The following is a 26730-nucleotide window of genomic DNA, read 5'->3' on the forward strand; positions in this document are numbered from 1 at the left end:
ACTTGAGCAGTCTTGCACATAATCCTCAATTTGTATCTTATTTTCCTAAAGCTATCAATAACATGGGTGGGTATATGAACACGAAGAGTTGACAGACATGGGCCAAGTGTTGGCATATGGGATGAGATTACGGACAAATTTGACCAAAGTGCCTGTTTCTGAACTCTATCACTCAATGATTTACAATTTGCATTATGTAGGAAATTCAACAAATGATCAAAAAATGTCACTGCATTACTCCAGATACTCTGTCCAACAACAGAATTCAAGTAAGACTCTTCAGTATTATTCACAAGTGTTAAGGAAAGTAAGCCACTTTTATTAATACAATTTATTTATTGTAATTGATTTACAAGCAATTACAAAAGCCATTTTATGTTCTGCCTCAATTTATAATGCAGCACCTTCCAAAGTGTCATAAATCCCTCATCCTTAAAAGTCTGAGCAGCTAATCTTGTTAGTCCACTTATTTTAACCACAATACCAATTATAAAATATTCAAAGTGGGCTTAATGATATGCACACAAGCATTTCAGCTATCTGTTTATCATATTCTATTACAGGAAATAAACATTTCTCAACATACAATTCAAATAATGCTTCCAGTTTGCCAAATATTTTGATGGATTCCACATATAAAAACTTTAAAAACAAAAGATTGAAAGGTATATAGAGAGATTATGTTTTTGATGTAGAACATACCAGCCTACAACTGTCAACAGATTCATTTAAACAAGAAAGTAAAAGATGTACCCACTTGGTGGAAACAAGCCAAGCTGGTGCTTAAACATCCATTGAGGTTTATGGGCTTTTCCCTTGGAAAGGGAATTGGCAGATCAGAAGACCCAAGAAAGCATGGATCCCTGTTGGATTCTGCAGTGCGATTTGGCAGGTTTAATTGACTTCCCTGCTCCTCTGATACTGTCTGACCAGCTGTGTTTTCCCAGCTTCCCTTTTTACCAACTCTGTTTAATTCTATAGCCTTTTTAACTGCATATGACCTCAGCGATTGCTATAATATTGAAGCCATTTATAAGTATTCAGTTGTCCATATGACTGTCATAATAAGTAACAGACATTATGACTCACTTGAGTTGGAAGAATCACAAACTAAATGAAATGTTCCAGTAAAAGATTGTTAACATATTCCTAGCATTTAGAAGGTATTCACAAACCATTCAGTTTTAGTTGCCCAGTGCAAGGAGTCTATCCGCTTTGTTATTTCTTTCTAACATATCTTTGAAAACTACACAATTTTTTTTCAAAAACCCAATGCAGTACATCAATACCACAGCATTTCTATTGTCCTTCTCGACCGACGCGTACGGATCCCACAAGAATAAATTCTCTCATGAGCCTGAACAAGCTCTAGGAAACAACATCACATCCTTTGTATGAGGAAAAATGGAACAGTAAACACTTCTATTTTGGACAATGTTAGAAGCAAAGTATTAGTATCTAACATTAATTCTGCTCCCACAGTCTTTGGAAGGGAGAGCTAGCAAATAGTATACTCTAGGACCTCAGTGAACGATACTCACACCAGCCTTGGTAAATCATTGTTTGACTCTTTCACTTCACTCCTTCCTGGGAAAGGAAAAAAAGTGACCAACTGTTCCCCTCCTAAATGCAACAGTACATCAATTTTAAGAAAATGGAACATAGTAAAAAATCACGGTCTATATTTCAGAAAGGTATTACAAACAAGACTATTTTTCTTTACACACACCTGTTTATTTCTATAAAGCAATACTGTTGTTTCAATCAAATTTAAAACAGATATGATCATATGGCAATTCAAAATGAAATTCCTAAGGGTGGGCTATCCCAGTATAAAATAATTTGATCCATGAACATCAGTCAAAAATTGCACTGAATTCTATTTTATAAAACAAATCAAAACTGATGAACCTCTTGGGTAAAATAAAACTACTGGAAATACACCAATCAAGCACCACCATTATTTGTGTATCTACTACCAATACCATGGAGAATGGGCCACTGACTCCATTTAGAAAATTTCACATTTCAAATTTCAGAGTCATAGAATCCCTAGAGTGTGAAAACAGGCCTGTCGGCCCAACAAGTCCACACCAACCTCCGAACAGTAATCTACCCAGATCCATTCCCCTACCCCTATTACTCTATATTTAACCCTAATTAACGCACTTCACTTACACAGCCCTGAACACTATGGGCATTTACCATGGCTAACTCACCTAAGCTGCAATTCTTTGAACTGTGGGAGGAAACTGGAGCACGCAGAGGAAACCTGGGACATCACTGACCCATTTCCCTCAAATATAGCAGGCTTTCAACAGATCAGAAATCCAGCAACACAGTGGAATGTTTCTGCTGCATACTCCTTCACTGTGGAGGAAATGAAATCCGACATTTTGGGAGTGGGCAAAATGTTGAAAAGAAACAATAGGCAAAAATAACAATCTCACTTTTGAAAGCTCAGTAAGCAGGGAAAAAAGAAATCTTAAAATGAACTATTTTTCAAATAGCTAAAATAATTATACCAAAAATAGTCTAAGGCATCATCAACAGTTGGCAAGAGTTTGGTCAGTGATTTTTGCCCATCTCTTCCTCAGGACATTAACTCATGTTAAGGTACACAGTACTTCAAAATAGGAACATCAGGACTAGGACTGGGAGTAGGTCGAGCCCACTCCACCAATTAACAAAATGATACTAACTGTCCTCTAGGGCCGAACTCAAATAAGTTTTCAAGTTCAAGCCCAGACAATCATCTAGTAGCAGGATGGATGAAAATGTGTCCACTGCAGAACAAATGTTGACCCCTCCCCAATATTAAGCTGTTTCCAATGTAAACTACTGACAATGCACAGACATTAATAAGAGTTTTTCAAACACCTTCCCTACTCTCAGTAATTCCAATAAAGCAATTCAACAAATGTTTGTGAAATATCTGACCACCTCCATCGCAAATGCCTTTCCATAACAATGGTAAGAAATTAGTAGTCAAGTAGTTATCAACTAATCAATGAGTCATGCCGACTATATTCTGCATCTGTTGAGTTAGACTTACCCTCTTCAACCACTGGTGAATGTCATCACAGATACCCAACCCCACGAAAAACTGACATGACTAAACAGTGGTATAATTAATGAGGATAATTTGATGCTCTAAATTCACTGATTATAAGCAGAGTTTTGTGCATTCAAACAATTGTATATAAGCTTCTTAAATAGCTTACTGAATAAAACAGAAATTGATACAGAATCAAAATGTATAAAAGGTCCCACATTAAATTATTTGATGTCGGTGCTAGTGGTTATAATTTAACGATAGTTAAAAATGCTTTGGCAATGTTAGGTTAGTGATGGTTAGAGAAAGGAGGGATGGTGTTGAAGGTTCAAGTATGGTTTCAGAATCTGATATTGGTATGCAATGGCTACAACAAATATGTGCATATATGTGGAGAAACACAAGAATCAAATTTAGTTTTGATTCCTTCAGGTGCTATATAAAAAACTAACAAATTAGGTGTGACCAAGACACCAAAAACACTTGTTAACCCAGCAAAATCCTCATTACTAACAGTTTGGGAGTTTGTGCCAAAAACTAGGGACAGCCACCTCTAAGGCTAGTCAAGCAACCATCTGACAGTCATCATCTCAGGATTTTAACTCTCAGACGTCCTTGACAGCACCAGCAATATCTCTCAGAACATCCTGTTCTGGTGACTTGACAAATCCAACAGTGGTATAGTCAGGAGCATATTGTGCCAGGGAGTCCCCACCATTGACTCAGCATCACATGAATTCCAGTGGCATCAGGTCAGACATGGTTGAGGAAATTTCTTACTAATTACATCCTACACAACCTTCCCATTTCCCCTTCTCCCCCAGTCAATGAATCAGTACTCCATGTTGAGCACCACTTGGAGAAAGCACAGTGGGTGGCAAGGGCACAGAATTTGCTCTAGGTGCAGGATTTCAATGTCTATCACCATGAACAGTGAGGTAACACTGGATTAGTGGTGCTGGAAGAGCACAGCAGTTCAGGCAGCATCCAACGAGCAGCGAAATCGACATTTCGGGCAAAAGCCCTTCATCAGCAATAAAGGCAGTGAGCCTGAAGCATGGAGAGATAAGCTAGAGGAGGTGTCGTCCCCCCTCCCCCACTCCAACCTCTCACCCTCACAACGCGCAGCCCTCCAATCCCTCTGCTCCAATCCCAACCTCACCATCAAGCCAGCGGAAAAAGGGGGCGCAGTGGTAGTCCGGCGCACTGACCTCTACACCGCTGAAGCCAAACGCCAACTCGAGGACACATCTTCCTACTGCTCCCTCGACCATGACCCCACCCCCCATCACCAAACCATCATCTCCCAGACCATACAGAACCTCATCACCTCAGGAGATCTCCCACCCACAGCTTCCAACCTCATAGTCCGGGAACCCCGCACTGCCCGGTTCTACCTCCTTCCCAAGATCCATAAGCCTGACCACCCTGGCCGACCCATTGTCTCAGCATGCTCCTGCCCCACAGAACTCATCTCTACCTACCTTGACACTGTCCTATCCCCCCTAGTCCAGGAACTCCCCACATACGTTTGAGACACCACCCACGCCCTCCACCTCCTCCAAGGCTTCAGTTTCCCCGGCCCCCAACGCCTTATCTTCACCATGGATATCCAATCCCTCTACACCTCCATTCGCCATGACCAGGACCTCCAAGCCCTCCGTTTTTTCCTCTCCAGACGTCCCCAACAGTACCCTTCCACTGACACACTCATTCGTTTGGCCGAACTGGTCCTCACCCTTAACAATTTCTCCTTTGAATCCTCCCACTTCCTCCAGACCAAAGGCGTAGCCATGGGCACACGTATGGGCCCCAGCTATGCCTGTCTCTTTGTTGGCTACGTAGAGCAATTGATCTTCCGTAATTACACCGGCACCACTCCCCACCTCTTCCTCCGCTACATTGATGACTGCATTGGCGCCACCTCGTGCTCCCGTGAGGAGGTTGAGCAATTCATCAACTTCACCAACACATTCCACCCTGACCTTAAATTTACCTGGACTATCTCTGACACCTCGCTCCCCTTCCTGGACCTCTCCATCTCCATTAGTGATGACCGACTTGACACTGACATTTTTTACAAACCCACCAACTCCCATAGCTACCTGGATTACACCTCTTCCCACCCTATCTCTTGCAAAAATGCCATCCCGTATTCCAAATTTCTCCGCCTCCGCCATATCTGCTCCCAGATGGACACACCAGATGGCCTCCTTCTTTAGAGACCGCAATTTCCCTTCCCACGTGGTTAAAGATGCCCTCCAACGCATCTCGTCCACATCCCGCACCTCCGCCCTCAGACCCCACCCCTCTAACTGTAACAAGGACAGAACACCCCTGGTGCTCACCTTCCACCCTACAAACCTTCGCATCAACCAAATCATCCACCGACATTTCCGCCACCTCCAAAAAGACCCCACCACCAGGGATATATTTCCCTCCCCACCCCTTTCCGCCTTCCGCAAAGACCGTTCCCTCCGTGACTACCTGGTCAGGTCCACACCCCCCTATGATCCACCCTCCCATTCTGGCACTTTCCCCTGCCACCGCAGGAACTGTAAAACCTGTGCCCACACCTCCTCCCTCACCTCTATCCAAGGCCCTAAAGGAGCCTTCCACATCCATCAAAGTTTCACCTGCACATCCACCAATATCATTTATTGTATCCGTTGCTCCCGATGTGGTCTCCTCTACATTGGGGAGACCGGGCGCCTCCTAGCAGAGCACTTTAGGGAACATCTCCGAGACACCCGCACCAATCAACCAAACCGCCCCGTGGCCCAACATTTCAACTCCCCCTCCCACTCTGCCGAGGACATGAAGGTCCTGGGCCTCCTTCACCACCGCTCCCTCACCACCAGACGCCTGGAGGAAGAACGCCTCATCTTCCGCCTTGGAACACTTCAACCCCAGGGCATCAATGTGGACTTCAACAGCTTCCTCATTTCCCCTTCCCCCACCTCATCCTAGTTTCAAACTTCCAGCTCAGCACACTCTCCTTGACTTGTCCGGACTTGTCGAACCTGTCTATCTTCTTTTCCACCTATCCACTCCACCCTCTCCTCCTTGACCTATCACCTTCATCTCCTCCCCCACTCACCCATTGTACTCTATGCTACTCTCTCCCCACCCCCACCCTCCTCTAGCTTATCTCTCCGTGCTTCAGGCTCACTGCCTTTATTCCTGATGAAGGGCTTTTGCCCGAAACGTCGATTTCGCTGCTCGTTGGATGCTGCCTGAACTGCTGTGCTCTTCCAGCACCACTAATCCAGTATTTGGTTTTCAGCATCTGCAGTCATTGTTTTTACCACAGTGAGGTAACACCACTATTCACTGAAATGGTCAAGTCCTAAAAGGGTATAACTGCTTGAATGTATCCGTGGTAGGTGAGGAGGGAACCAAAAAAAAGACAAAAGCTGTTGCAGATGCATTTGTCCATGGCAATTAATAGGAGTGACCTTTCACTGGCCTTATGGAGAAAAATTCCCATCTTCGTGTTGAGGATACCCTTCTGGGTGTGTTAGGAAGGACGCGGCACTATTACTGTGCTAAATGGAATGGATTCCTGACAGATCAAGCAACTCGAGAACATTCATAAGACACTGTGGACCATCAACAGGAACTGTATTCAAACTCTTAACCTGGCATATCCCTCACTCTTACCATTATCACCAAGCCAGGGGATCAACAGTGGTTCAATAAGCAATGCATGAAGGGATACCAGCAGCAGCACAGGCATACCCAAAAAAATGGAGGTCAAAAACTGTGGTGCTGGAAAAGCACAGTAGGTCAGGCAGCATCTGAGGAGCAGGCAAGTCAATGTTTTGGGCATAAGCTTTGATGAAGAGCTTCTGCCCGAAAGATAGATTCTCCTGCTCCTCGGATGCTGCCTGATTTACTGCGTTTTTCCAGCACTACCTTTTTCGACTCTGACCCTCCAGCATCTGCAGTCCTCACTTTCTCCAAAACAAAAAAAAAATGAGGTGTCAACCTGATGAAGCTACCACAAAGGAGTATGCACATACCAAACAGCATAAGCAGCACACGATAGACAGGGCTGTGATTCCACAACAAATGCATCGGATCCACAAATATCAAATGCCGATGGTGTAAATGTCAGCAAACATTCCCCTCTCTAACCTTATGACAGAAGTCATTGATGCAGCAGCTAATGAGATTGGACCAAGGACACCACCCTGAAAAATTCCTGCAAGATGTCTTACAGCTGAAAATGAGTTGATGCTCAGACTGGAGTTGCTAGATCTGCTCTGTTTATCTTGGTAATAATGCCACTCAAGACAATAATTGCAGGAATACAGGACGGAGAGGTCACTCTAATCGAAGCTGTCACAGACCAAAGTATATGCAACAAGTACACTGGCAAGGACTTGGTAATGTATGTTATTCCTGCTTCTTGGTTCCCCCACCACCTGCCATAGACCCAGTTAGGTAGGCTACATGCTTTAGGCCTTAGAGTGTTCAGCGGTATGCTCTGAAGCTGCTCAGAATGCTGTGTCCTTGCCACCCTCAATGCTTCTTGTTTTGCTGTTCAATGCTAATTCATTAATATTGGGAGAGGTGCTGCCTCAGCAGAAGGTTTCTTCATCCATATTTAACTTTATGTCACGAGACTTCACGGGAATTGAGCTTGATGAGCATGACCATACAGAATAGTAGAACACATTTGGAGGGTCAAATAGCTTAGCCTGCTCCTATCCATGTTTCTATACCTTACAGATAACTTAAATTTATTGCTCGACTAGTCAATAGGACAGCTCTCCTAACTTTGGCAAAAGCACCCCTCCCCCCAGCCAATAATATATTGGCAAGGAGGACTTTTCCGGGTCGACAGGTCTGCATCTGCTATTGTAACTTCCAGTGCCTCGGTCAATGCCAGGTAGTCTATCTGGTTTAAGTCCTTTCTTCAGACTTTGCTGTGGTTTTGATACAACTGAGCGAATTGCCAGGCCATTTCAGAGACCTATTAAGATTCAACCTCATTGCTGAGAATTTGGAGTCACATGTAGGTCAGACTATGTAAAGACAGAGCTCCTTCCCTGAGAGATTAGTGACAGCATCTGACAATGGATGGAGTCAGTAGCTAGGGAGTTTAGAGTTCCCAGTATCAGTAAACAAGATTCTGACATTCTCTTCAATCTAGTGTAGGAAGCATGGCCACTTGAGCAACAGAGGGCTAGCATGCATATTGTGGAGCATAAGATTATCCATCTACTAAATTCAGACGATCAGCTAATACACTAGTGAAGCATCTTATAATTGATGAATCAGCGTGTTCAAGGAGAAAAAGATTGCATATGTGCCCATAACACCATAATAGCTCTGTTGCACAACACCAAAACAAATATTAGTCATGGTTCAGCATTTATACACACACTCATGAGTCAGTCAAAATTATAGACTGAAGTTCCATTTCAGGAACTTTTAGAAAATAGAAATCTATGCCAACAGGCAGTGCAATACCAAGAAAACAATGCATTGTTGAAGGTTTTGCCAAGACATTAAACCAAGATAATACCTGCCTCCCAGAGAGATGCAAAAGATCCAATGGCACTATTCTGAAAAGGAGCAGGGGAATTGTTCTCAATGTCCTGACCAATATGTATCATTGAACAAACACCTTAAAGGAAAATATCACATTGCTGTTTGTGGGATCTTAGTGTTCAGAAACCGACTGTCACATTTCCTAAGTTCAACAGTGACTACACCCCCAAAATGTTGCAAACAACTACTGAGCACTTTTGGATATCCTGAGATCATTAAAGGAAAGCTATAAACATATGCCTTTATTCCCTCACAAACACTGGTGGAACTATAATGAAATAAGACCTATTGTCTTTGGAAAGAGAGAAAGAGAAGAAGGCTTTTAAATATTAGGATGAATGGGTACAAGTGCATCAATGTTACTTGCAGTTTATTTAATTCTTGTGCCAACAAGCAGGATGAATTAAAATGTTGACAATTTCTAGCTGTTTTAAAATTTAGATCCCCAGACTTAATACAAAACTATTGTCCAGAAGAATTGTGAATTTCTCAAAGGAGTGGTGATCAAAATTTCAAGCTCAGAGAGAATATATTATTATGGAGAATGGACAAGATGACAGGAGGACATGAGCAGGCTAGAAGAATGGGCAGACACTGGCTAATAACCAAAATATGGTTGTACATTGAAATAAAGATTGAATGTATATTCAAAATGGCTAAATTTCTCTTCCAAGTAATTTTAAAAAGCAGGAGAATTATGTAATCCTCAACTTGCAAATAAAAACCTTTAGAAGGCAAATTAGGTTTAGTTACAAAGTTGATATAAGAAGACACGGAATCTGTGGTGTACAGGAATGAAAGCTGTAGGATCATTAAATTGGTAACCTAAATTGTTTTAATGCTAGAGTCAGTAAATGGCAAAACAAAATTGAAATTTAAAAGTTGGATACTCAGTGGGTTAACAAGAAAAATTAGCTACAAACTCAATGGGTGCAGTAACATAAAACAGGCAAGGAATCTGCTACAATAGTTTATCTGGTCTACATTTATCTCTCACTCTACCATACACCACTGACTGAGGCACCTAGGGTTGAGTAATTAATGCTTTCTTGCCACATAATCCACAAAAACATGACCAAGTTCAAATGTGTGATTCTACATCCATCAGCTATTACATACATATCTAGGGGGAAATAAGAGAAAATTGATAGTACCTTAGCACAAAATATGTGGATAAATAATCCTAATCCTGGAATAAGGCTACTAATACAGCAGAGCAAACCACAAGCTGTTTATTATGTGCACTGCACACTCAAGTGTGCAGCATCAGAGTCTATCCCACAAAGACTCACACTTGCAGTAATGTAACAAAGAGGGAGCAATACACAGAAATCACTCCTAAAACAGGGATTTTTTTTAGTAGTAAGCAAAATATTATTTGGGTGATCATATAAATATTTTAAAAGTCATCCTTTTATATATAAATCCAGCATTTTTGACCATCTGCTTGCATATTTTATTGAGCACAATTTTGCATGACTTGGAGTACTGATTTATTTGTTACTGTTCATTTAGTAGTACATCACCATGTACAAGGGAAAAAATGGATAGACTAAAACCTTTTTTTAAAAAAAAACTACTTTAAGACAAAAGTAAGAGGAGAGATAACTAAACAGTTTTAATAAACATTGACTATATAAGTAAGATATGCCTCATGGACCACCGATAATAGGAGCAAGACTGATTCCAGTGATTCAGATGTCCTGCATGCTTACCTCACTGTGTGCACATACGTTCATGAGCAAGTCGCTAACTGTTCCAACAGCTGTGTAAATAAAATGCTTTTCTACTTGCTTCTTCAGTTATTTGGGGCGTGCATGTGTATTTTTCTTTCACTTTTCTTAACAGTTTTGTTCAGCATGTGTACACTGAACTTCTAAATAGATCCAGATCAGAGAGAACTTGCATTTATTTAATCCCTCATGGACAAGGCAAAAACCCAGTGCTATATAGCAGAAACAGAGAACGAGATAGAGGGGATGATGTCTAGCATAGGTCAGAAAGAAGTGACCAAAAACTTTGAAAAAACAACATTGATTTTAGAAAGCTTTTAAAGTAGAGCTCGCAGCGGAGAGGTTCAGTGCAGAATTAAGAGATGGAACCTTGGCGCAGAATAAGTTGTACGACCACTGATAGAGTAAAAGGCCAGATTCAGGGCTTTACACAATGCAGGAGAGAATAGGAGGGAGACAGGGAAAGTTCACCCAGGAAGAGATTCAAAGACCAAGCTACAGATTTTACATTTACTGTTTAGAAGACAAGCAGCCAAAGTGGGTCAGAGAGGATAGAGATGATTATAAATTGATCTCAAATGTGGCAGAATTAGAATTTGAGTTCTCAGGCTCAATGCCCTTTTAATGCTGAATCAGCTGATCTCAAGCAGTCAATGTGGAGCATTGCACTTGGCTTTCACGTCCTCCAAGATTGTATGAACTGGAGGGGAAAAAGAACCTTACAAATGTTTTTAAATTCAAAGTGTTGTGAGTGAACAACATTTGGTGGTTGACTAAATAAAGCATACTATTTCCTTTAAGGAAATTATATTCCTTTAACTGTTATATGTAGACTATGCAACAAATGGGAATATCTGATTTATGCAAAGCTATCATAAAGTATTTATAAATTGAAGTTTTAAACAATTATTAACTCCTGTGGGAGGGATATTACCAGAAGTTCAGTCAAATGCAATACACAATGTTTTCATATCATATTCATTTGAACTTCAAAACTATTTATGGGAACAAAGGATTTGGAAGGCCATTTCACCCCTCAAGCCAGCTCTACCATTCAATCAGATCATGGCTGATCTTTCATCTCAACGTGATTTTCCTAGACCATCCCCACAGCCCTTGATGTTTTTATTATCTAGAAATTTATTGATTGCCTGACTTACACACACACACACACACACACACACACACACACACACACACACACACACACACACACACACACACACACACACACACACACACACACACACACACACACACACAGCATAGCACTAGTATTAGGTTTGCAGACTTTGTCTTCTTAAATTTAAATTATCCCTGAAATAGGAACTGTTACAGGTGGTAGATGAATTTGAATCTAAACAGAAAGCTTATTAGCTCATTCAGGTGATTTGACTTAAATGCAATATAGCCAACAGCAAACTCAAGGGAATATTTAGGGTCACACTTTGCATAGAAGTGTAACAGTCAAGAAAATATTTTATACACTCCTGCTACCAATACAATTTTAGAAATGGTAAATCATGGTTAACTTTCCAATTTTGTGGATTATTTGCATTTTGAAAACAGGTTTTAGTGACACTACAGAAAAATAAACACTCGGGAACCACCAACCAGAAACCATGAATTGAACGTTCTATCCTTACATAGCTTTAGCCTCATTAGTCCTCTATGATTTGGTCAACATGAAGTGCATACCCACAAGACTAACAAATGAAATAGCCTCACGAGTGTTATTGCTTCTATTTCGGATGACAGCAACCATCCAAGACCAACCCTCAGCAAATGCAATAAGAGTCAGCATTTACTGAAATATCAACTTCTCACTGTGAAAGCTGACAGGCAAGGAGCTGCACACAACACAAACCTAGATACTCTGAACTGCTCATAGATCTTGGCCTCGTTTCACAGCAAGATGATCCATACCGTTATTTTAATTTGCTGCAACCATTATAAGGAAAAGATAAGTCATAAAAATTATACCTTTTAAAAAAAACTCTTCATACATTAAAAATGACATGCCAATTTCTTTAGACTTGCATAAAAAGAGAGTGCTTAGAAGTTAAGCAAAGGGTAGCAATGTAACCACAGACATCTCAAAATAAAATTCAAGTTAATGAAGAACATTTCAAAACAAATTAATATGACTTTTAGCCAATTCTTCTTTAATATATCCAAAATGAAACATTGTTTCTTATTAAACTTCAACCTGAAATCAATATTTTCTAACTTTTCTACCCATGAGCAGAATTAATACTGATGCATGTAACAAAATTAAGTTAGCATCTAGATATGTGGCACCAACATTGTTAAGAGCAAGATCTCAAAAGGCACTGAATATATTGGTAATGGAAGAACATTCCATTGGTGGACAGCACGGTAGCACAGTGGTTAGCACTGCTGCCTCACAGTGCCAGAGACCCAGGTTCAATTCCCACTTCAGGCAACTGACTGTGTGGAGTTTGCACGTTCTCCCCGTGTCTGCATGGGTTTCCTCCGGGCGCCCTGGTTTCCTCCCACAATCCAAAGATGTGCAGGTCAGATGAATTGGCCATGCTAAATTGCCCGTAGTGTTAAATAAGGGGTAAATGGAGAGGTATGGGTGGGTTACGCTTCGGCGGGTCGGTGTGGACTTGTTGGGCCGAAGGGCCCGTTTCCACACTGTAATGTAATCTAATTCCTTGGAAATTTGTAAAAACCTTTGCATTCTTAGCCAGATCTCTGAATAATGGTGCAAAGATTATTGCGTGGCTATCAATTGGATATTTTATACTGTGCATATTTCCATACATTACTTATCCCCAGTTTACCTTTGTCTCCCACTTTCTCTTTCTTGTGACAGACAATTTATCTTAATGGTGATCTAGTGTATTAATTCACAATTCATAATTTGTAAAGAAAACCAAATATTTGTAAAATGTTACCATAAATATGAAAAATATACAGATTCCAGGTCAGAGAGACGGATAATGCTAGGCCATAAATTAACAGATTTACTGAATTCAATTTTAAGTTTCCCATGGTGGCATTTGCACTCGTGACCTCTAGGTTTCAAGTTCAGAACCACAGCCACTAGACTGAGGGGTATTTGTTAGCTTTTACATTGTATTTTAGTTACTCGACAGAAGAAAAATGGCTTAAGACCAGACAAGGATCTTTTGTCTCAGTTTGACAAGCTCAATACAGAAAGGAGGTGATTTGCCTTTTGAGTTGATCAAAAATGTGAAAAAAGCAAATTTTATCTTTTCAGCTTATTGACTGTTCTTTTCTACTTACTACTGCTATGGAGACTAAGGAAAATGTCTAAATAATATCTTCACGTCAAACATATTAATGCAGACGTTAAGCGTCTGTAAATCTGGAGGCAGGTTAACTGCTGTGAACTGGAGAGTGAAGGTCTAAAAGATATATTTTCCCAGTATATTAAAGGGAATTTTGAAAAAGGTAACTGCAATCTGTTCTGATATAACACGATAGCTCTGTTGCCATGCATTCCCACGTTAAAGGAAAATCACGCTATAGCATGGTATAGCAAGAAAAATGGTTACAGCAGCACCATTTAAACCAGTGGGACTAGAATCATAGTATAGCCAATACAGATAAGGAATGTTTGCATTCTACAAACAATGGTCTAAATTCTTTAGTCACATTGTAGCCAATTTGCATTGAAAAAAAACTTGTGTTGCAGCAGAACAAGCTTTACATTTGGAAACTAGGGAAGAGAGTGTAATAGTAAAATAAGAAATGGAATCCAGGGAAGGGAAAATGAAAGCTGAGGTAGATTGCAAAGTTGTAGTGACATTTATTCAACCCACGGATTTGCTTAGGTTTTTAAAATATTACTAATCATGAATAAATACACCAATTCACCATTAAGATAAATGGTCTCCCACAGTATACATAAAAGTAAACTGGGGAGAAGTAGTATTTGGAAATATGCAGAGTTTAAAATATCCAATTGATATCTACCTTCCTGTTCACCACTCTTTCAAACTCTACATGCCAGGGGATGAAAAAGTAAGCAAACAAGTGACAGGGGCTGCAAACAGGGTGATGAAGGGCTTTTGCCCAAAATGTCAATTTTCCTTCTCCTTGGATACTGCCTGACCTGCTGTGCTTTTCCAGCACCACTCTAATCTAAAAATTAATGTAAACAGGGTGGTCAGGGAGCAAGTGCCAGGCAGGCTGCAGGGAATTCACAGGATGACATTATTTCAGTCTCTTGGAACTGTCTCAAATAAATTTGAGATGTTAATTCCACTTGATAATTGTAACTCTTGACCATTAATATCCTGTCACAGAAGAGTCGACCAGTTCATTGCAGATGACTAGAATGTGTTAGTAAACCTCAATAAATTATGGATGGGTGTGATGTTTAAATCCATGACAACATATTACTGCATAGCCACCAGCTTTGAATAAACTCAGTCAAGTAATTGTTTAAATTGATTAAAGTGATTGCACCAAAAGAACAGGAGAAATCAGACTTTTGAAATCATCGAAATAAATGCCACGGTTATCTGGTTTTGTTGACCTGCACTGAAAAGTACGTAATGTTCATGGGCAAGGAAACAATAACTTATGTAATTAAATTACTAGTGCTTTATTGGCCTTTTTGCCCCCATCCTACAAAAAAAATTTCAAAAACATTCTGTGATTTTATGCTGAGCAAGAGTTAAAAATGTTCTGCCTCCAAAGTATTTTCAGTTGAGCTACAAAGCGTAATGGGAGGCTCAGACTAGGATTTATTAATACTACATTGTTGTCCATTTGTTTGGCAGCAGTAAAGTTAGTAGTGGTATCCAACTTTTAATTTTAGACTATTTAAGTCTCTTCTATACCCCTCACATAGCATTGTGCTACAAGAATTTGGTGAACAGTCAGTCAGCTGTATTTTTCTACGTAGCAAATACTGCACCTCTTTCCTGTCAAGAAAGAAGATGGCAATGTCACATGTACTTTGGTTTGAGTTAAAGTAGGCCATCTTGCAAATCTCTTAATCAATTGCATTATTGTCAAACATTTCTCGACCCTAACCCTACAGTTATGCACAGTATAGTTCCCCACTGCTGCAACTGTAACAAGACCATTAACTTTAAGAGTTGGAGAAATTTGCTCCAAGTAAGAGTTTTTTAAAAACATTTTCTTATATTCTGTCCAGTATGCGTAGTCCAGGACTTCGATGTTGTGGCTATTACGGAGACATGGCTAGATCAAGGACAGGATTGGCTGTTGCAGGTTCCAGGGTTTAAATGTTTTAGTAGGGTCAGAGGTGGGGGTAAAAGAGTGGGGGGGGGGGGGGGGGGCGGGGAGGAGTGTGGCTTTGCTTGTCAAAGATAGTATTACAGCGGTGGAAAGGAAGATGGACGAAGATTTGCCATCTGAGGTAGTTTGGGTTGAGGTTAGGAATAGGAGAGGTGAGGTCACCCTGTTAGGAGTCTTTTACAAGCCTCCTAATAGTCCTAGAATCGTTGAAGAAAGGATTGCGAAGATGATTCAGGAGAAGAGTGACAGTAATAGGGTGATTGTTATGGGAGACTTTAACTTTCCTGATATTGATTGGGAAAGCTATAGCTCAAGTTCGTTAGATGGGTCAGTGTTTGTCCAATGTGTGCAGGAGAGTTTCCTGACACAATATGTAGATAAGCCAACAAGAGGTGAGGCCATACTGGATTTGGTTCTAGGTAACGAACCAGGCCAGGTATTAGAACTAGAGGTAGGTGAGCACTTTGGGGACAGTGACCACAATTCGGTGATTTTTACTCTAGTGATGGAGAGGGATAAGTGTGTACTACAGGGCAAGAGTTATAGCTGGGGGCAGGGAAATTATGATGCGGTGAGGCATGACTTAGGATGTGTGGATTGGAAAAGTAGATTCCAAGGCAAGAGCGTAATTGATATGTGGAACTTGTTCAAGGAGCAACTATTGAGTGTCCTTGATAAGTACGTACCTATCAGGCAGGGAGAAAAGGGTCGTGTGAGGGAGCCGTAGTTTAATAAGGAATTGGAATCCCTTGTTAAATGGAAGAGGGCGGCCTATGTAAAGATGAGGCGTGAAGGTTCAATAGGAGCGATTGAGAGTTATAAGGTAGCCCGGAAGGACCTGAAGAGAGAGCTAAGAGCAGCAAGGAGGGGACATGAAAGGTCCTTAGTTGGTAGGATTAGGGAAAACCCTAAGGCTTTCTATAGGTATGTTAGGAATAAAAGAATGACTAGGGTAGGAATAGGTCCAATCAAGGATAGTAATGGGAAGTTGTGTGTGGAGGCTGAAGAGATTGGGGAGGCACTGAATGAATACTTTTCGTCAGTATTCACTCAGGAACAGGACATTGTTGTCGATATGAATACTGAGGCATGAATAAGTAGAATGGATGGCTTTGAGATATGTAGAGAAGAGGTGTTGGAAATTCTGGCAAGGGTGAAAATAGATAAGTCCCCTGGGCCTGATGGCATTTATCCTAGGATTCTCTGGGAAGCAAGGGAGGAGATTGCAGAGCCATTGGCCTTGATTTTTGTGTCCTCTTTGTCTACAGGAGTAGTGCCAGAGGACTGGAGGCTAGCAAACGTGGTTCCCTTGTTCAAGAAGGGGAGTAGGGATAATCCGAGTAACTATAGGCCAGTGAGTCTCACTTCTGTTGTGGGCAAAGTCTTCGAGAGAATTGTAAGGGATAGGATTTATGCACATCTGGATAAGAATAATGTGATCAAGGATAGTCAGCATGGTTTTGTGAAGGGCAGGTCGTGCCTCACAAACCTTATTGAATTCTTTGAGAAGGTGACTAAGGAGGTAGATGAGGGGAAAGCAGTAGATGTGGTATATATGGATATTAGTAAGGCGTTTGATAAGGTCCCCCATGGTAGGCTACTGCAGAAAATACAGAGATATGGCATTGAGGGTGAGTTGGAGGTTTGGATTAGCAATTGGCTGGCTGGAAGAAGACAGAGGGTAGTAGTTGATGGCAAAGGTTCATCTTGGAGTGCAGTTACTAGCGGTGTTCCGCAAGGATCTGTTTTGGGACCATTGCTGTTTGTCATTTTTATAAATGACATGGAGGAAGGGTTAGAAGATTGGGTGAGCAAGTTTGCGGATGATACGAAAGTCGAAGGAGTTGTAGACAGTGAGGAAGGATGTGGCAGGTTACAGCGGGATATAGAGAAGCTGCAGAGCTGGGCAGAAAGGTGGCAAATGGAGTTCAATGTAGCTAAGTGTGAGGTGATTCACTTTGGTAAGAGTAACAAAAAGATGGGGTACTGGGCTAATGGTCAGATACTTGGTAGTGCAGATGAGCAGAGGGATCTTGGTGTCCATGTACACAGATCTCTGAAAGTTGCCACCCAGGTAAATAGTGCAGTGAAGAAGGCATATGGCGTACTGGCTTTTATTGGTAGAGGAATTGAGTTCCGGAGTCCTGAGGTCATGCTGCAGTTGTATAAGACTCTGGTGCGGCCGCATCTGGAATATTGTGTGCAGTTTTGGTCGCCATACTATAGGAAGGATGTGGAGGCACTGGAACGGGTGCAGAGGAAGTTTACCAGGATGTTGCCTGGTATGGTAGGAAGATCCTATGAGGAAAGGCTGAGGCACTTGGGGTTGTTTTCATTGGAGAAAAGAAGGTTTTGGGGTGACTTGATAGAGGTGTACAAGATGATTAGGGGGTTAGATAGGGTTGACAGTGAGAACCTTTTTCCACGTATGGAGTCAGCTATTACAAGGGGGCATAGCTTTAAATTAAGGGGGGGTAGATATAGGACTGATGTTAGGGGTAGGTTCTTCACTCAGCAAGTCGTAAGTTCATGGAATGCCCTGCCAGTAGCAGTGGTGGACTCTCCCTCTTTATGGGTATTTAAGCGGGCATTGGATAGGTATATAGAGGATAGTGGGTTAGTGTAGGTTAGGTGGGCTTTGATCGGCGCAACATCGAGGGCCGAAGGGCCTGTACTGCGCTGTATTCTTCTATGTTCTATGTTCTATGCGTGCATACATTTGTTTTCAAAAGCGATGCCATTTTTAGTTACAAAACATACTCGTTTTGCCCTCTGTCTTAATGAGGCATTTAAAAGTTGTCGTATGAAATTTTTAAATGAGGAATATCTTTGGGAAAGAGTAAAAACCATTTTTACTTTCAAAACCAAAGCACAATTTAGAAGCAGCAACACAGACAAGATGTCCCTTTCCACAAAGGGCTTCAAATCAAAATTCACTAAATATATGACTGTGTAGACTGAGTACTAAAGTACATTGCACTCACCCCCTTGCTGGGTCCAACGTGATTGCCCTGGGTTGGTCGAGATCTTGCCAAAATAATACCTTCCGCAATGATCCATCTAAATTAGCAACTTCAATCCGATTAGTTTCAGAGTCTGTCCAATACAACTTTTTCCCCAGCCAATCACAAGCCAGACCATCCGGTGATACAAGTCCAGATATAACTACATTCTGGGAGTTCCCTGTCTGGTTTAGAAATATCAGTTTGATTGCTTCTTCACTCACATCAGTCCAGTATACAAGATCATCTGCAAATATAAAATCCACCGCAGCTGCATCTTCTAAACCAGCAACAACAACTGTGGCATTAGTCTTGCCACCAGCAGCATCTACCAACCTCAAATCTCGTCGATTTGCAAACAACAGAAGTGGTGCACCTGTATTCATAAAAGAAATAAAAGACACTGTCAGTTAAGCAAAAGAAAGCATGTGATTTGCAAAATAGCTGTAAAACAAAAGAAGTTACTTCAAAAAGCAAATGATTCATTTCATAATAAGACCATAAGACATAGGAGCGGAAGTAAGGCCATTCAGCCCATCGAATCCACTCTGCCATTCAATCATGGCTGATAGGCATTTCAACTCCACTTACCCACATTCTCCCCATAGCCCTTAATTCCTTGTGACATCAAGAATTTATCAATCTCTGCCTTGAAGACATGAAGACGCTAAATTCATTAGCACTCTATGGCAATGAATTCCACAGGCCCACCACTCTGTGGCTGAAGAAATGTCTCCGCACTTCTGTTCTGAATTTACCCCCTCTAATTCTAAGGCTGTGTCCACGGGTCCTAGTTTCCCCGCCTAACAGAAACAATTTCCTAGCGTCCACCCTCTCCAAGCCATGTATTATCTTGTAAGTTTCTATTAGATCTCCCCTTAATCTTCTAAACTCCAATGAGCACAATCCCAGGATCCTCAGCCGTTCCTCGTATGTTAGACCTACCATTCCAGGGATCATCTGTGTGAATCCCTGCTGGACACGATCCAGTGCCAGTATGTCCTTCCTGAGGTGTGGGGACCAAAACTGGACACAGTACTCCAAATGGGGCCTAACCAGATCTTTATAAAGTCTCAGTAGCACAACAGTGCTTTTATATTCCAACCCTCTTGAGATAAATTACAACATTGCATTCACTTTCTTAATCATGGACTCAACCTGCATGTTTACCTTTAGAGAACCCTCGACTAGCGCTCCCAGATCCCTCTGTACTTTGGCTTTATGAACTTTCTCACCGTTTAGAAAGTAGTCCATGCTTGTATTCTTTTTTCCAAAAGTGCAAGACCTCACGTTTGCTCACATTGAATTCCATCAGCCATTTCCTGGACCACTTTCCCAAACTGTCTAGATCCTTCTGCAGCCTCCCCACTTCCTCAGTACTACCTGTCTGTCCACCCATCTTTGTATCATTGGCAAACTTCACTAGAGTGTCCCCAGTCCCTTCATCCAGATCATTAATATATAATGTGAACAGGTGCAGCCCCAACACTGAACCCTGTGGGACACCGCTCATCACCGGCTGCCATTCTGAAAAAGAACCTTTTATACCAACTCTCTGCCTTCTGTCAGACAGCCAATCCTCAATCCATGCCAGTAGCTCACCTCAAACACCATGGACCCTCACCTTACTCAGCAGCCTCCCATGTGGCACCTTATCAAAGGCCTTTGGAAGTCTAGATAGACCACATCCACTGGGTTTCCCTGGTCTAACCTACTTGTCATCTCTTCAAAAGAATTCCAACAGGTTTGTCAGGCACGACCTCCCCTTACTAAATCCATGTTGACTTGTTCTAATCCGACCCTGCTCTTCCAAGAATTTAGAAACCTCATCCTTAATGATGGATTCTGGAATCACACACATCCTATAGTAAAGATAAAGTTAGCACTTAACTTTTCTTTCTGCAATCTTGTTTTTAAACTGCAAATTATGTCTTACAAAATTGTTAAACTGTCAAAATGAATCCAGTGATTGGATGAGCACTGATGCTACTGCACAAATGCAAACTGGATAATTCTTGCTAAAAATAAAAGATTAGTCAAAGATTTTCCAAACTTTCAGTATATTTGTACAGGTAGCAGTTTGAAAAATCGACTTTCATGGTTCTAAACATGATATTCCAAAATGCTAAAAAATATCTGAATACAAAGGATGGATTTGATTGAAATAACAGAATGAGATAGACATCAGTTCCAATAAGTCACAGTTCTAGTTAATTAACCTAAATAGCGCTTCAGACTTTACATTCCCTGCCCCATTGCACCACAACCTTAATTAATTGAGTTGAATTGGAACAGTCCTGTTATTTTCAATGTTTCAGTACTGCAGGAAATCTTGAATCGTTACCGAAAAGCACCAAGTGAAATTTAATTTTAACACAAAGTTGATTACAGTGCATATAAAAATGTATATAGTATCAAGAGTGACCAAAATGCCTTCCTTGGAAAGTTTTGTGAATGCATAATTTCTAACCTTTTGTACATGTATTATTTCACTTGAAGACAATAGCTGTCAGCAAGCAACAAAGCAGGATGTAAATGCAGTCACTGGTGTAATTTTTTTTAATCATTACTGAAAATAAAATTTCAGACTTAATATATTCCAAGGCAGCAAACATTGCATTTCAGTGCAACATTACAGGATTATGGTTACAAAATACAAAATTACAATTCAAGAATGAGTGAATACTTAAGATTACTGTCTTACTCTAGATAAATTGAATTATAAACATCATGGACACCTGGTGCGAGTATTCAATTTGAAAAATTGCTGCAATGTAACCACAGACTGCCCAATATCTTTATTGTGACGTACCCAACTCAAACTAAATTACTTTAAGTGATTTTAATGGAAATAAGCTATCAAAGATATGGTACATTTCAAACTGCCACCCCAGAATGATTGCAAGTAATACAATAGGCAATAAAATCAGTGCTTCACCAGATTCCCCATTACATTTAAATAAAAGCAACTGCACAATTAGAAAAATAACACTGTTTTTACACAAGTAACACCAAAAAAAAACATGGAGTCAATTTTTAGATCAGGTGATTCAGTGCATTAACAACTTCCACATAAAACAAATTGTATAGATAAAGATGAGGGGAATTTTACCCATTAACCATTTGGATTGTAAACATCTGTTATTATTCATATGCCTGCAGTTAAAATCAGGCACACAAACTTGTACACTGTTTCATATTCAGCTCTTAGCAATTTCTCCTATGATTGCATGTACTGCAGTGAATTTATTTTGAAGTTTATACAAAATATTTCATACAACTTCAGATGCTGGAAATTCAGAACCAAAAACAGAAAGGTCTGAAGAAGAACATGGAATGTCAACTGATTTCTCTCCACAGGTGCTGCCAGATTGGTTGAGATTATCCACCAATTTCTGTTTTTGTTTATGACAAAATATTTAAAGCCTCATTTATTTGAGAGATAATGTAGGCAAGATTTGTGTTAAAAATACCTTTTTCTAAAAATAGTGAAAGTTCTTTCATCTCCCAAAAAGATTAATTCCATTAATCTAATTGCAAATTTACTCATACCCACCTGCCAGGAATCCTCAGTTGTAATGTTGAATGTGAACATATGAAATTTGGAATTGTAAGATTAATAAAGAAATTTGCCTGTGGTATGGGTAGTAACCAGATACAAGGCTGCGCGAATTACACACTGAAGTATTTGTCATCCCCTGAAAGATACCGTTTCTGTCTTTATCGACAGTGACTTAAATCATGTATGTTTTACAGGACTACCTGTTGCATTTGTCTGAAACTGACATATGCTCGTTAGCATTTCAACGAACACAGAGCTGTAAAAAAACTATTACTTACTGAAACAATTAAATTTGAAATTTGACTGTGGCCATGGACAGAGGTCGGAAATGTATTTTTTAATTTTTAAGAAAAAACTCGTTTCCCTGACCAACAAAATTAAAAATTAGAAATAAAATCGAGTGCGTTAAAGATTTCTCAAAAAAAGTTGTAAAACTAAGTCATATTTCCAGCAACTTGTGTGCCCTGCGGATATTCGTTTATTTGCCCTTACAAGCAGTCTCTTCCTAAATAAACTAAAGTACTTCCATAAATGAATTAACATCGCGAGTGGGAAGGTCGGATCGGTCCGTTTGTTCTGAAACACTTCGATCGGCCTTCAGTGCTTCATAAATAACCAAAATATGGTAAGCAGATGCATAAAGCGTTGCAGAAAAAGTTCCAGCAGATCCGTTCCTCCCCTTTCAGCACCCCGCGCTGTTTGGCCAAGCATTTCCCCCGCACAAAGTGGTAGCACTCCTGAGTGTGTGAGAAAGAGAGAGAGGGAGAGAGAGAGAGAGAGATCGCGGCTTTCATTGCACCTCACCACCGACTCTCTCTCTCTCACACATACATACAGAAAGATTCCAGCAGCTAAAAGCATGAAACGACATTGGAGTTTACAAATGAACAATTTGCCTTCCAACATAAATGGTAAACGCGGGGCAAAGAAAGCCCTTTCCTCTCCCTTCTCTCTCCCTCTCGGTCTGTAGAAACCTACCCCCCCGGGCAGCCCCCTCGAGGGGCCCCTCACAGTAACATGCAAGACCATTCTCACTCAGACTCTGGAAAAAAACCGGGGGGGGGGGGGGGGGGAGGCAATCAATCAATCTTTTAACTTTTACTCACCCCTTATCAAAGAGCAAACGCTGCACAACAGCAAATTCCTCAGCGCGGTACCCATTTTCCCCCTTCTAGGCAATCCAAGAGAGCTCAACGTGGCGCCACATTGAAACGCATAGTTACGATTCCAGTGAGTTCAAGCAGCGCTACAAAGTATCTGGCTCGCCAGCCATGGTTCCGTGACCGCGCTCCTCTCTATCTCCGCTCACCGTCTGCGCAAGCACACGCCTCCTCTCCCTCCGCCACTAACACCCTCCCTCTTTTTCTTTGCCCTTTTTCTCTCCCGGCGTACTATTTTCTTTATGGCAAGCTCGCTCTGATACAGAGCCTTTCAGTTCATTGTTCCTCCCCATTCGCCCCCCTCCTGGGGACGTTAAAAGATCTACCACCCCCCCCCCCCCCCCCCCCGCCTCTCATGCATCTTCTCAACTGGGGTTTGGAGCTCTCCTTCCCGGGGATTTCTTTTGCAGCAGAGTGGTGCTCTGCCTTAGAACAACATAACCATTTGACCTGGGCTGCGGCGCTACTTTTTTTTAATACTAAGAGCATCAAGTATCCTTTGTGCATGGCTGCGCCTTCAGGTAGTGTGTGCAGAACATGTGGAAACCAGGAGACGGTGTGGAGTAAGGAGATGTGGACGGTGTCCTTACCCATGTTAATGAAAGAGAGATTATTTGCAATTAAATCAAAGGAGCGGGAGGGCTGGGGAACGGAAAACCACATCTTTGCACTGAAACCTCGCCGTCAAGAATCAGATGTTCTGATTGAGAAATTGCAACAACGTTGTGGAGTTCGTAATTTTTCAGGCTCAAATACATAGATACGTATAAAATAAAATTCTGATGAAATGCATTTTAGGTAAAGTTAATTTACTTATGTTATTTCTTTCCTTTCTTTAAAAGGTTTTAATGTGATATGAATTTCAAAAACCTCCTCCATGAATTATCCATTTCGATTTCCAGGAAAACGAGAACTCGCCGTCAGCAGTCAAGCTAAAACGAACAATTCCAAAGCATCACACATGTTTTGTTTCTGGTATTAAACAAAATAGTTTATAGGTCTTACTCAGCTTAACTATGAGAGAGTCAGATCATGACTATGAATAGAGATGGTCCTGCATCCGTGCTGGACTACGTGTTAATTCAGCAGCCTGGGAAAATCAATGCCTGGAGTGCCCAAATAAAACAAAGAACTGCGGTTGCTGGAAATCTCAAACAAACACAGAAATTGTTGGCGAAACTCAGAACCAAGAGTCACCGAACTCGAATCGTTAACTCTGCTTTCTCCCCACAGATCCTGGCGGACCTGCTGAGTTTCAACAGCAGTTTCTGTTTTTGTGTTTGCAGTGCTCAACACTTAAACAAAAGTATTTAAGGGGAAAAAAAAACAAAAATGATACGCATACAGTGTTATCTTAGAAGAACCAAAAACAACTTAAGTTTAGGTGCTTTGAAACATGAATCAGATCTCCCACAGTGTTGTTCAGGTGAGCCAGAAGACAGAAAACCAGATTATGGTCATCAGATCTGACAACATCTGTGGAGAGAGAAACCAAATTTAGACGTCGAGGTGAATACGATTTTTGCTGAACTCAGCCAGAGGAAACACTGTTTTATTCTATACATTACCAGTCTCCCAGTGTATTATAACCAAGTTATTTACCACAAACAATAAGAGATGATTATTCAGCCTTAGACCAAGTAATGATACTTTTTAAGATCCGCAACATTCAGACTTGGAGTGGGGAGGGGATTGGTGGTTAAAAGTCTAGGAGGTTACGTTTTGGACCAGATTTAGTACTGGGATTTGGGAGGTATTGGGAAAGCTGGGGAAAGCTAGGTATAAACTAACTTGCTGAAATCCAGTGAAGTCAGTACGTGGGAGTTCCGAATCCATCTGTAGGCTATTCAGTGGAAACAGGTTGCAGAAGGAAGTTGAAAAAATATCGCTATCTTTCCTCACCTCTTCTCAAATTTGACTTCACTAACCCTCACATTTGCCCTCGCCCAACCTTTATGTTTGTACTTCCTGTTCCTTTTCTTCCTGCCACATTCTTCCTTCCCATACTCCCTGTTCAGTGTCTTAGATGCCCACCTCATTTGACCTTCCCATGACCACTATTTGCCCTTTCTATTCCCCCTTCCCTTTTTATGCCCCATTCAACCTCCCTAACCTCCTTGCTTCTTCTCTTTACCACTGTGGAAAATGTATGGAAATGTTGCTTCTGCAGAAGTCACATACTCAGCAGTCATAAGACTCACTGTTGCCTCAGCAGTCATAGGACCACACTAACAATAGACCACAAAGGGAAGTGGTAAAACGGTCAAACTAGCAGATGCAATTGTCACGTATAAGACACTAGATAGGATAAAGGAAACCAAATAAGGCAAGAAATAAACATGGGTCGGGGGGCAATAGAATTAGAGTAATGGGAGAAGTAAACAGAGGCGGAGGGAAACTAGGGCTTGTGATAGGCTACGTGCATTAGCAAAATCAACCGATGAGGTGAAAGGGGGAGTACCAAGAGACTCAGAGTGGATAAAAATGCACTGCTTTTGTTCAGTGGTGTGCCTACTTTGTGGACACCCACTCTTGCAAGAACGCATGAATAAAGACTGCTTCAGAATTTGACTCTGACTAAAATTATTTGGCAGTGAGCTTCGTTTCTCACACCACACTTCATTTTTGTCTCATTTTTTCCTTGCTCTCTTTCCCAGTCTTCCTACCCTGTACGCCATTTTTCTTCTTGTTTCCTAAAGCTTCTTTTTGAACATTATAAATTGTAGTCACCTCAGAAAGAACTGTGTAGAACTCACAGTATTTTCAACAAGCAGTGAGATTTCACTTGCCAACAACATTTTTGTGTTACCTTGAAAATATTTACAGAAATAATATAAGCTAGATATTTATTGTCAGTTAAATATCACATCATAATTTTAATCTGAAGCAGGTAACTTGTATGATGATAAATTACAAAAAACTCATTTGCAAGTAATTCACATAAATGTAAAATAGGTAATACAGAAAATGCTGGAAATACTCAGCAGTTTGGGTAGCATCTGTTCAGTGAGAACCTATTCAATGCTATTAGAGGCAGGAATGAAGGCAGGTGGACATCAAACTTCCTCCTGGCCTGTATATCGGTTCCCTGCCTTGATCCCACCCTGGGCCATTTTCTAGGAGGTGGCAAGTGATGGTGGAAATTAGGGGGAGTGATGACTTAGCTGGGCTACTCATCTGTAAGAGTTATGTAATTTATTATGCTAATTTAAGGACGTTTGGAGTTGAATATCTGTGGCCAACTAGGATTTTGCTGTCAGCCTCATAAATTCATAAAGGCAACAGGGGTCAGTCATTAAGCTGACTTGTGGTGGCTTTCTGGCTGGCTGTAGCTACTTGGGTTCAGTATTGGCACATTGCGGCCTAAATTTGAAAAAAATTGGAAAGAAGG

General features: G+C 41.0%; 1 protein-coding gene and 1 long non-coding RNA gene across 2 annotated transcripts in view; one reads left to right on the forward strand and one right to left on the reverse strand.

Annotated features, from left to right (window-relative positions):
- The window catches only part of lrp6 (low density lipoprotein receptor-related protein 6), a 192974-nt gene extending 169470 nt beyond the window's left edge, over nt 1-23504 (reverse strand). The window contains exons 1-2 of the mRNA XM_072552131.1: nt 23286-23504; nt 18600-18993 (exon numbers count right to left, since the gene is read on the reverse strand). Of these exons, the coding sequence (XP_072408232.1) occupies nt 18600-18993; nt 23286-23340 (449 nt within the window). The 5' untranslated portion in view covers nt 23341-23504. The remainder of the gene's footprint in view (nt 1-18599; nt 18994-23285) is intronic.
- A 182-nt stretch (nt 23505-23686) lies between these two features.
- On the forward strand, nt 23687-25905 carry LOC140458079 (uncharacterized). The gene is made up of 2 exons (XR_011953436.1): nt 23687-24069; nt 24182-25905. It is a non-coding gene; the product is annotated as an uncharacterized lncRNA (long non-coding RNA).
- Nucleotides 25906-26730: the final 825 nt, after the last annotated feature.

This window comes from Chiloscyllium punctatum, chromosome 32, assembly GCF_047496795.1.
Source record: "Chiloscyllium punctatum isolate Juve2018m chromosome 32, sChiPun1.3, whole genome shotgun sequence".
In the NCBI taxonomy this organism is placed as follows: domain Eukaryota; kingdom Metazoa; phylum Chordata; class Chondrichthyes; order Orectolobiformes; family Hemiscylliidae; genus Chiloscyllium; species Chiloscyllium punctatum.